Below are 12284 nucleotides of genomic sequence, written 5' to 3' on the forward strand. Positions count from 1 at the left end.
GGGGCTGCAAGGATGGGTTTGGGGGTTGCACATTCATTTAAGCCATGAGGTATGAGGAGCCACTAGAAACATCCCCGTGACATGATACCAATTATTGGTCATTGTGAGCCTGCACAGGACCCTGGGAAAGACCCCTCCACACAGATCCTGGACTGGCAACCTGCTCACTCAGCTCCCTGAGGAGAGAGAAGGTACTCTTGGGAGGAAAAGGGAGGACTGGTCAGCAGCAGCTGTAGGAACCTCTCCCAGCCTCCAAACTTGGGGGTTCTCCCAAGAAGCACATACCCAGGCCTCCTCCCCATTCCAATCACAAATGGAGAGGTCCTGAGCCTTGTGATATGCCACTGTTTGAGGCCTGTGAGGCCACCCACCACTTGCTTCATTTGGTCCTTAGCTCATGGGGCCACTGCATCTCCATGCTGTACTTACAGAGGAAGCAGAACCCAAAGAGGACAAGTATCTATCCCAAAGCAAATCAAAGTAGACCATGGACAGGAACTACACACCAGTTTGTACAAGACACAGCAACATTATAAACTGGGTTACTGCCAGAAGGTTGAGTGACAGGGTCATGAGAGTGAGCTTCAGAAAAAACTGTCACAGAATACCTACTTCGTGTTCAACACTGTTCAAACACACATTAACTCACAAAATCTCACAACTCCATGTGTTAGGAACAGTTATGACTTTACCTGTACGATGAAGAAAATGAGGCGGAGATGGGGAAGCAGGTCCTGCCTGTTTGCTCCATGCCCTGCTTTTCTGACCACAGTGTACTGGCCTCACTGAGAACATGCTGAGCCATGGCTGCCCTTGTTCCTGGGGAGGAGGCCAGAAGGGAACAGCATCCTGCCCACTTGAAGGCATGCACACATGTCACTGTCAGATCCCATGCACTTTCCCTCCTAGAGACACCTGCAGCAACCCCAAAGTACCATGTCTCCTCTACCAAGATCTGGTCCAGAACCTGAGCCTTGTTTGGCCCAGACTCCTGAGTAGCTCCCACAGTCAGATGCAGCCGTGTTGGTTTCACTATGAAATCTGGGCACAGACATCTGAGGTGCCTGCAGCTTGTGATCACCCAAACTTGAAGCAACCGGTCGGGCTGTAAGGGCCTGGATTCACAAGTCAGCAGCAAACCAACATAGTGGGATCCCAAGTGAAAACAGGAAATGCCTACAGAGCTCCACAGCAGCCCAGAGAGCCTCAAATTCATCAAGCTGTAGCCTGGTTTACAGAGGGCACACTGGGTCCATTCAGAGGACCCTAGTCCAAGGAAAACTGAAGGGCACAGAAGTGAATGGTTACAGGCCTGGGTGGGACCATGGAAGCTGGCATCCCTCACTCCTGGGGTCGAGTGCCTTCCAAGCCCTGGGATGCAAGCTCCTCCCCAACCCTGGCCACTGTCCCTCATCGAAAGGTTCCTCTGGGCTGAGTATCTTGATTAGTGTCTTCTTTGGTTGGGGGTCCCCAACAGCCAGCAACGTGCCTCTGTGAAAATTAAAGCAAGGTGTTCTTTGCCTCTCCCCAGAAGCAGGCCAAGCCCACCCCACCTCCCACACAGCTGTCCTGACACTCTGCTTTGAACAAAATGCAATTTCCTCCCCCCCTCCCCCACTGCCACTCTGTCAGCCATGCGAGGCTGAGTTAGTGAACCTGCACAGTGCTATGTAACAAGTCTTGAGAAGGCTTGACACATCCCAGAGCACAAGGCTTTGCAGTCAGACGGCAAGCCAGAATAAATAGCCAGAAGCTTTCAGTGAGACCTAAAGCTCACTTGCCTGTAATCTAGTCCCAGAGGGAGCGGCCTCTCCTCTCCTCTCTCCCTTTCTCCCTTCTGCCTCCTCTGAGAACGAGGACCTTGAACATAAAACTGTTTCGTGAGGTAGAATTTGTAGTAGGAAAGTAGGAACCACAGTGACTTAAACAAAATGAATATGTGTTCCTCTCTCCTATGAAGAGACGCACGGAACTCTGGGTAAACAATCTAGACCAAGAATGGTGCTTAATGTTTTGGGACCCTAACCCTATAGCTTCTACATTTCTGTTTACCTCAGAATCCCAGATGGCTGCCTCAGCTCCAGCCAATGCATTTCAGTCACAGGAAACACAAATCCTTTCCTTGTAAGGGCATCTTTGAGCAAATTTCACTCCCTACTCACACCCTTAACCAAATGACCATCTCTATCAGCAAGAAAATTGGGAAACAGTTGGCTTAAATGTTATACACACCGAAAATGCAGGGGCTGACCATGAGGTTCTGCTTTACTCTCACTTCAAATTCAGTTTCTTGGAGAGAGATGAAGAACTACTCTCAAGGAAGTTCGTCTAAACCTTGGACCTGCACTCATGTTCAAAGGTTTCAATCGACACATAAGAGACTTGGGATGATGTCAAGCAGCCAACACAGAAAAGGACTAAGCTGACTCTGCCCCTTAAATGATCATAACACAAGCTAGCAAGATGGCTCAGTGGGTGAGGGCACCTGACACCAAGCTTTATGACCTGCATTCCATTTCCAGTACCCACATGAAGGAAAGAATGGACTCCAGAAGTTATCCTGGTCGCCACCTGTGTACCATGGCACAAAATGTAATTTTAAAAGAATGTTACATGAAGGTCAGCAGGCAACACATATCCCTAGCACATGTAGAAACATAGAAGTACGAAGTCACCCTTCAAAAAAAGAGGAACACAAGTCCCCATGTACACACAGATTAAAATTATACACGAGCATATTTGGTCTGGGTGTGGACTCAGAGACACATGTTTGAGGCTTTCAATATCATTAGTCTTGTCTGTGTTTGAATTTTTAAAGTATATAATAAAAACTGTTTGAAAACTAATAGTACCCACATGTGTAATAGTGTGTATGTGTGTGCACAGCATACACACATGTGCACACGCACGCAGAGTTCCTGATGGTCTCACAGCCCAAGGGCTGAGAACACTGTCTCTGGTTGCCATGACAACAGTGTGGGCCCTAGGGTTGCCACCCTGTTAGCAGTGTGGGAGGAAGAAGGTGCTATGGCAGGTTTAGCTGCAACATCTTACCCAGCACTGCTGAGCCACTAAGTGGAGGAACAGACCTGTGATATGTATCATCATAAGAGCTAAACTCTTCTACAAAGAGCCAAGTGGAACCCCCTCCATCCCTTCACATACAATACCTTCTTCTGCCCTCACACCAGACTGCAGGGTTCCACACACATAACCGGTTTGTACCAACTCTTCAACTTCCCACTCAAGCCAACTTCTAATTGAATTCCTTTCTCTATATTCCTAATCCCAGCAGTTAATACATACTTGCCCTTCGAGACTCAACTTCAGTGCTGTTGGTACCAGGCCCTCCCTGCTTATCACAGTCAATGTTAGTACTGCCTTGACACCTTTGTCTACAGTGCCTTGTAGACACTTGTACCTCAGCTGTGAACATGCATCTCATGCTCCTTAGCGGGTAAATTGGAAAAGCCTGGATGTCCAACTGGTCAGTGAATAGCTAGATGAATAGAGATAAACTGAAGAATGAATGGAAAGATAAACAGATGAATACATGAATGGACAGATGGATGGATGGATGAATGGATGGGTGAATGGATGGGCAGATGAATGGATGGATGGATGGATGGATGGATGGATGGATGGATGGGCAGATGAACTGATGAATGGATGGATGGATGAGTGAAGAGATGAATAGATGAATGGATGGAGAGACAGATGAATGAATGAATGTAGAGATGGATGAATGAATGAATGGACAGATGAATGAATATAAAGAGGGTATATAGATGGACTGGACTTCTGGCTCAATGCTGTATGAATGAACAAGTGGAAGGCAGACAGGTGGCAAGTAGCTGGCTGGTGGTAGGAGGATGATGGGTGGATGATGGATAGATTGACAGATGGTAGACAGATGGACAGCTGGCTGGATGGCTGCATGGGTTAGCAGATGGATGAGTGGACAGGTAGCAGGTGGCTGGCTGGCTGGCTGTAGGAGAATGAGTTGATGAGTAAACAGGAAGCTATTTACTGACTGAAGAATGCCAGGATATGCTTTAGAAGGAGGCTGTACCCAGCATGTAGAGCAGGAAGATAATGTATAACTGACAGTGTCACCAGAAGCCACCCTTAGCTACCCTTCTTTAACCTTAACATCCCAGACACATCCACACGGCCAGCCTCTGACACTGGCTGAGAGAGAGGAAACCAGACATTAGTGTGGGAAAAGATCTGGGTAAATCCTGTCTTGACAGCTGACCCATTAGCCAGGGACCATCACACTGAATACAGCCAGGCTTACTCTTTCATCAGCCTCTGTGTCCTAGGAGCCTATGGAGGAGGGCTTCCCAATGCCTGTGGTCCCTCCCCTTCTGGGCTAGCCTATTTCACTTCCCTAGTAGGCCTTTCAGAAAGTAGGCTCCTCCCATAGGCTCTAGCATCCCCACTGGACCCCACTCACAAGTGTACACAACTGAGGTCTCACCTCTTCCTAGGGAATAACAAGGTCTTGTCTTGTTTGAAGATCCCAGAATCATTAATAACAAGAAGCCAGCTTTCTTGTGTTCAATAGGACAGCCCCTCTAAGACCCCACATCTCCCATTCCTCCCTCTGTCTTGTGGATTCTTTCCTTCCCAGGCCAGAACTGGAGGTCTCTCAGTCTACCTGGTCTTGACGAGGAAGATACAGCCTTTCCCTGGAGCCTGGGCCAACGCTTCATAGGATGTGGCCTGAGCTCACTGTAGCTACCTCAGGTACAGACAAGCCCTGACCACAACCACTTCAGAGAAAGGCCGCTCTGTCTGAAAGGAACTAAGATTCTGTCTCAGGCTGGCACAGTCTTTTAAATGTACTGACAGAGTGGGGACATCCCAGGAGTTGGAGAGACTCCTGAGGGGCTCTGTGACCACTGGCATTGTTCCCGCTTTGGTGTAGCCCTTGACAGCCTTGATCCAGGAGAGGAGAGGCATTGCACCTGAAGTGGAAACCAAGGTACTTCCAGATTCTTCTGTGAAAAGCTAAGGCGGACAGAGTCTGGAAAGGCCTTCCTTCTGCATTGTTGCTATCTGAGGAAAGATTATTCTGGCCAGTCCATCCATCTTTCTCTTCAAGTGCACTCTCACCTGCTGAATGGATGTGGAGGACACGGAGTCACTTCCTGGCTTCCTATACAGGGGCTAACTGACATGAAGAAGGCCTGGGTGTGTGGTGAAGAGGCCTCACTCTGTCAGGGAGCCAGAGAACCCTTCCCAGGCTTCCTCATACATCCATCATTCCACCCTGGCAAAGGTTGATGTCACAGGACACATGTAGACAACTGAAGGTTGTTGGGACCTCCTTACTATCTTTATTCATTTGGAAGTCACTCAGACTTGCTTGATGCTGTCCCTCACCAGAGAGGCCTGCCTACCCCTCCATCAGTCACCAAGTGTCCCACTAGGAAACTTCTGGCCTTATCCATGGGAGCTCTCAAACTCAGCTCTTTTGCAAGACCAGTTTTATCAAATAAACCCACAGTATGAGAAAGCATTTCTTCCCAGCTGCTTGGACAAAGGGGTGACCCAGAAGCCTTCTTTCTGTGTCTGTCTTTGTTTCTTAGGACAGTAGTATATTCTAGACTATTCTGTGAACTACCTTTCTAGCCATTGGCAGGAAGAAGCACTCACTGCCCACCCTGTAGTGTACCCTAGTTTTATTGTAGGATCCATTCCCACTGGTCCAGCACTGGAGGAAATTCCTGGATGTCCATGGAACAGGCACAGAGGTGAGAGTCAAATTATTTGGGGACTAGAGCCACAGAGAACTGATTCCTTGGAAAGCAGTCCCCAGACTTGGGAGGGACAGGACCTCAGGATGCCCTTTAGCTCTACGGATGATCTACTATGTGCCCATCCCTAAACAGCCTTTAGATCTAAGAAAAACCATCCCCCGACAATAGCACCTTGAGATTCTGAGTTTCTCTGAGTTTAGAGACCTACACTTGGAACCTTGTGAGGCAGCCAGGGACTCCAGCACTTGCACCCCAAGCCTACTTCCATTCTTCAGGCTCAAGAGATGTTTCACTCTGCCTCATCCCCGAGAAGGGCCCACAACATCCTGACAGTTAGGGACCGTGGGAGAAAGGGGCTCAACTGGGTTCCATTCCTGGGTATCCAGGCATCTCTGCCTTTGGGGTCACCATCTGCTACAGAGGGAAGTTACCCCACACTGTAGTCTAAACTCCCTGGAGGGACCTTTTAAACAGGTGAGCATGCCCTTGAGGTGACAAGAGGCTGGAAGTACGCAAAAGGAGCTGAAATGGCCTACCGCTTTCTTTTTGGTTACATTGTATCAGAAAAGCCATTAAAGTTGTGGTTTTGATCCCTAGGTTCAGCAGTGGGGGAGACTTCCATGGTCCAGACCTCCCTCCAGGACAAAGCAGTGTAACCTCCTGATTCTAAAAATAAAAGGCAGGTTCTGGGCAGTCGGTGCCTTGACTGAAAGATCTAGAACTGGTTGTCAGATCAGCACTAACCCACTGTGCTGGCTACTTTTATATCAGGTTGACACAAGTTAGAGTCATTTTCAAAGAGGGAACTTCAGTTGAGAAAATGCCTCCACCAGATTGGCCTGTGTTGCATTTTCTTAATTGATGATTAATTGATGATTGACTGATTGATTTTCTTACTTGATGTTCGAGGGTCCAGCTCACTGTGGGCAGTGCCACCCAGGATGGTCCTGGGTACTATAAAAAGACAGGCTGAGCAAGTCATGAGGAGGAAGCCAGTTCCTAACCTGACTTTCTTTGATACTGTGATACAGCAATATGAGATGAAATAAACTCGCCCCCCTCCCCTACAAGTTGCTTTTCAGCACAGTGTTGTATCACAGCAATAGGAACCCCAACCAAGTCACCACCAACCAGGAACAAGATGACTCACAATGAGGAGCTGACAGCTCTCAGTGAGCAGCTTGAGAATTTCAGGGGTTCTCCTAGCTCTCCTCCCCTATGCTTGGTTTCTCTCTAGGAATATAACTCTCTCAAACTCTAGCAGTGGCCAGACAGCCACCTCCATACTCCTGTACCTTTCCCATCAATCTCCCCTGGGCCAAAGGCTGACTTCTTTTTCCAAAGTCAGTGGAGAAGCTATAGGCTCCTCCACTCCCGGGGAATGCAGCGCTACGCCTTCCCTTCAGGACCTGCGGAGGAACCCATCTCCAAGCCCTTCCAGGCTCCTCTCTTCTGCAGCTTTCCCTCCCTTCTCTGTGGCTGCCTGCCAGTTCAGCTCATTTGTCATTGTCTAGTGACAAAGAACCAAGGGATGATTCACTGGCCATGACAGGTGGAACCTGGGGGAGGGCCTGAGGGAAGAAATGGCAGTCACCCTCGGGACCCTGAAGGCCAGCTCCCACTCCTTCAGTTGTGGGAGGTGGAGAGGATGATAAGAAGCCTGCCTCTCATATCATGCCTGCTTCTGCTTCCAGCAGAGGTGCCGTATATAGGCTTCCTCACTTGTGATTTCTGGACCCCATCTGTGTTAGAGTACAAGTGCCTCATAAGATCTTAAGTTTTCTACATAGACTCTGGGCCCCAGGCCAGGCAGGCATCAAGAGAAAGGCAAGTCCAGGAGGGGAACAGGGGCCCTGAGCTTAGACTCTTCCATGCCATGCTAACTGCACCCCTCCCCCACATCCCTGGTAAGAAAACCCTTCATTGTCCCAGACCAGGGTTTCTGTCAGTCAAGAGAACAACAGACCCTGGAAGCCAAGAAGCCAGAGACAGCAGCAGAGCTGTGGGAGCTGAGGCCCTGCTCTATGCACCTCCTCCTGGAAGACCTCCCAGTCTCAAAGCCTAGAGAGACTATGGATGCCTCTGCAGAGCCTGTACTATATCAGGTCAGAGGCTCAGGAGACCCAAGTCCACCTTCCTCTCTCAGAATCTCTGTTGCCTCATGGTTACATCAAACACAGACTGGGTCAGGCACATTTATTACAGGAGAGGAATCCTTTTACAAATACAATCTTAAGTAAACCCACAATGTAGCAAACCTAGGAAAATGAACCGGCTGCTTGCCAGAGCGTGGAGGTGTTGGTGCTTGCCGGGTCTCCCCTGAGGCTCGGAAACTTCCAGCTCTCACGGGCTCTGAGGGATACCCTTACCCACCTTCCCAGGACTCTATACAGTTAGGTGTCTGAGCCCGGGCAGTAGCCTTCCTCCATTCCAGCCTCTCCTGCAATGTCCCTTTTCCTCAACTCTATTCATCTAACAGATTCATCAACAAAGTCTGCCACCCTAACTTCTCTTGCCTCAAGTGTCCATCCTGGCTACGGCTGGCTACCAGGCTACCACAGCCACCCTTCCTCTCAGGCTGCTGTCTGTCCACCTACAGTCTGTCACCCTCTATGAAAACCTCTGTGGGGCCCTAAGCATTCACCAAAGACCTCCCAACCCCTACAAGCCCCCGCTTTCTGCAGCACTAGCTCCTACTAACCACACTGCCCCACCCCTTAGAATGTTCTAGATTTTCTTACCCTCTCCTGAACGTCCTCTCTTCCCAGTGACCTCTTCTAAGCACATACCTAGAATGCTCGGAGGGTTCCTCATACCCCCTGCCCAATTTATGTCCCCTGAGACCCCTGAGAATGCTTTAGGAGTTATTAACAGTCTTGAATGAATGGTGGAGCCTCGCACAGTGGAAGGGAAAACATGGCTGCACCCAGTGTAGCTGGTGACCCATGTGCATCCCCTCTGTTCCCAGCCAGCTGTTTAAACAAGAAGCAGAATTTTCATTCTAGGACTCAGAACTCAAGGGACACTCTCCTGGCTGCTTGGAGGTAGCAGTCCTCAGCTGTCTGAATGTCTCTCACTCAAGAAAGAAGGGGGCTCTGGACCTGTAGGGTACAAGAATAGACTCAAAAAGCTTTCAGGACCAGTCCTGGTGGCAGCTGGGCCTAGGGGTGACTTGGGGTAAAAGGTCCCTGAGTATCTAGATGTGAGGCTCAGGAGCAGGGTATTGTAAAATACTTGAAAGGGACCGGTCCCTGAGCAGGCACCAAGGCCATTAGAAGAAGCAGACCCATCAGTTAGAGGCTCACTCCGGCTTCTGTATGCAGAGGGTGCCCACTGATGGTAAGCAGGAGGACCTGAGGCTGATTTTCCAGAACTCATGCAAAAGCCAGGCATTGGAGTAGACAGGGCAGAGACAGGTGGACCCCTGCAGCTTAAGGGCCAGGCAGTCTAGCTGAATCAGTGAGGTCCAGGCTCAGTGAGAGATCTGTCTCGGAAAAAAAAAAAAAAAGAAAAAAAGAAAGAAAGAAAGAAAGAAAAAAAAGGAGGCCAAGGGTGGCTGGAAGAGGGAGTGGTTATAGGACTCTGGAGTCTCAGATGAGGCAGATCACCCAGTTGGCAAAATGAAGGGTCCCACCCAACAGATGACAGTGATGCTGATAGCTGCTGAGGATGTCCCCTCCCAGCCAATCTGTGAAATGCTTTCTACTAATTTAACCCTCAAAAACAACCTGTGAAGACTGATGTAGTGGTGATCAGTAGTGACTACTGATTATCTTTGTAAGTAAACTGAGGCACAATGAAATCACTGGCACAGACGTGAACAAAGAAAAGCAGGAGATGGGGCCAGGGCAGGCCATCCTCGGGGGAAAAATGGGGAAGTAGGTGAGATCAGAACCTGATTCCTCACCCTCCTTTACTAGCTGGCTTTACCTTCCCATCCAGGGTATAGCAGATACTTGCTCCCAGGAGACCCCCTTCCACATCGGAATCCCCAGTTTCCCAGCAGATGACATTTGTCTCTGCAGAGAGCACTTCCAAGGGAAGCATCAACACAGAATTTCCGGGCTGTGGCTGTAGCTAAGATTGGGGGTAGGAGGAAGGAGGCAGCCGAATCTTCATGACTTAAGCCCCCTCCACCCTCCACAGGACACTCCCAGTCCCTCCTATCCAAATGGGGGCCAGTTACATCCTACTGTCCCCAAACCCCAGAGGGCACAAAATGTGTCGAGATAGCATTCCGGTTCTAAAGAATGGAGGCTCAAAGAGATGAGGTCACATGAATTAAAATAGGCAACCACGGGAATTCACCCAGGACTAGGCCCGGGACTTTTAAACGGAAATACTAAGTATGGTACCCCAGATTCGCCTGTCATCCACCGCACCTCAGAAAGTTCTGGAAGGCTTTCACAGAAATCGCTTCCTACTCGGTGCTGCTTCAAACCTGACCCTTTCTGAGCTACTCTCAGGACTGGGCGGGATGACAGGACATTCCCAGCCGTGTGCAGCTCTGGGCAGTGTCCCAGGTCTCGAGGTGGGGGGTAGGGAAGAGCACAAAAGTAGGAATCCCTTCCGAATGGCTGTCCCCAAGCCATTTAGTTTCACACACTTCATACTGCGTCTGCGTCTGGGGATCCCACCAATCATTTACACCCGAGCACCCTAGACCCTCCTCACACATCAGGCTCTGCAAAGGTCAGTCCAAAGGTCACTGTCCCCAACGGAACCATCAGGGTAGCAGATAGGATCCTGGCGGCGCCTCAATCCAGGCAGAGAGCTGGATGGGCCTGTCTGAAGTTGTAGGTGCTTCTTATCTACAACCCTACTCCCCACCCCACCCCCACCCCCGGCCCCAGGACCTGAAGGCGAAAGCTGGGGTTCAGGCAGAGCAGCGGTGCATCGTGGTGCATGGGGCTGGCTGGATTGGGGCAGCGAGTGCTTGCATCCAAAGTTCAGCCAGGCTGGAGCCAAGTCTACACAGACACCCCGGGCTCAAACATACTTTTACCAAACCGGCCGAGCCTCACAGTGTGCGCTGCTTTTCCAGTTAACAAAGTCCGGGTTTGAAAGTTTGGCCAAGTGCAGCAGTCACCAAGGCCGCCCCCTTTCCTTGCAGAACCCAGGTTCGGCCTTGGTCCCTGTTGGGGGATCGCGCGCGGGGGTGGTGGTGCGGGGGTGTCCATTTCAGCATGACATCCACGAAGTCCGGTAGCCCAGAGCCCTATCCGGAGCACCCAGGACTCTCGGGGACCAAGCTGAGCAAAAGGGGCAGGACGCGGGCCACCTGGGGAGCGTTGGGCGCGGGTTGCCACTTACCCGGCAGGGTGGGCGCTCGCGGGCGCCTCGGCGCGTCGCATCGTGGAGCCGGCGATTGGGGACGCGGCGACCTCCGCGTGGCGCTGGCGCTGTCCCTCGCCGAGGGCCGGGCCGGGCGCCGCCGCCAGCCGCGCGCCCAGTGGGGAAGCGCGGGGCGGCTGCCTTCCACTTCCTGGATCGCAGCGCGCGGGGCTCGCAGGAAGAGGCCGGCCCTGGTGGTCAAGGGTTTTTTGTCAGAAGCCATTCGGCCGCGGCTGCTCGCAGCAGGGAGCCCCCTGGGGCGCGCGGAAGCCCGGCCGCGCCCCTGGGGCCGGGCCTGGCGGCGGGCGGTGCTGGGGTCGAGGACAGCACGGACTGTGGCCGCCCAGAGCCTGCGAGGGAAACTCACAGGAAAGTCTCCAAGTTGGCACCGGGCAACGCGCCACTCAGGGCCGGCAGGTGACGAGGCCCAGGGCCCGAATGGGACCTCTTTCGTCCCAGGGGGAGCCACGACCCACCCCCACCCCGGTTTCCAAGGCGACCTCCTCCACGTCCCCCACAGGTGGCCATGCTGTCTCTCTTTGATGCCCCCTCTGTTGATAAGCTATTTAACAAGGCAGATAACGTCTATCAAGCCTGACATCTAAGGCACCTGTGCTAAGTACCGCACCCAGACAGAGGCTAAAGAGAAAACTTGTCGGTTTACACAACAACCGCGAGGCATGAGGCCTCTTCTTTAAGCTCCCAGACACTCAAAAATGTCTCCTGAGCCAGCTAAGCCCGTAAGACCGGCTAATAACGGACCTCAAGATACCACCTTATTTAATTCATTCTCAGCCCGGGCATTATTTAGACAACTGGGGACAGATGAAATGTTTTGTGCTTGGGACTATTTGTCTTGTGCATTATAAGAGTAACCCAACTTCTATTCCACATCCTTGGCCTCTACCTACTATTACACACTGATGCTAGAGTGTCCACACACCCCTCACAATCACTTCTCTCTTGGCATTTCCTCCCAGTCGGCCTGTGAAAATGAGAAAAGAAACATAGTTAACAGTCTCCGGGTGGGACCGGTAAATGGGGCAGCTGCTTTGGGAAGCAGCCTTGGCAGTTCCTCAGAAGGGGAAAGTACACACCCAAAGGGGGTTATTTCAGCTTTCAATTCCAGGTTACAGTTCATCATTGTGGGGAAGTCAAGGCAGGATGTCAAACAGCTGGTCA

The 12284-nt window shown here is 51.1% G+C and overlaps 1 protein-coding gene across 2 annotated transcripts in view; it reads right to left on the minus strand.

Moving 5' to 3' along the window:
- Window positions 1–11430, minus strand: part of Rin3 (Ras and Rab interactor 3) — a 104862-nt gene extending 93432 nt beyond the window's left edge. Inside the window, exon 1 of one of the 2 annotated variants that reach the window (XM_076921356.1) lies at window positions 11082–11430. In XM_076921356.1, the coding sequence (XP_076777471.1) occupies window positions 11082–11122 (41 nt within the window). In that variant the 5' untranslated portion in view covers window positions 11123–11430. Of the gene's footprint in view, window positions 1–10624; window positions 10691–11081 lie in introns of those variants that run through there. The other variant, XM_076921355.1, reaches the window with a different exon arrangement.
- Between the last annotated feature and the right edge of the window lie 854 nt (window positions 11431–12284).

The sequence above is a fragment of the Arvicanthis niloticus genome, chromosome 23 (assembly GCF_011762505.2).
Source record: "Arvicanthis niloticus isolate mArvNil1 chromosome 23, mArvNil1.pat.X, whole genome shotgun sequence".
Lineage (NCBI taxonomy): Eukaryota > Metazoa > Chordata > Mammalia > Rodentia > Muridae > Arvicanthis > Arvicanthis niloticus.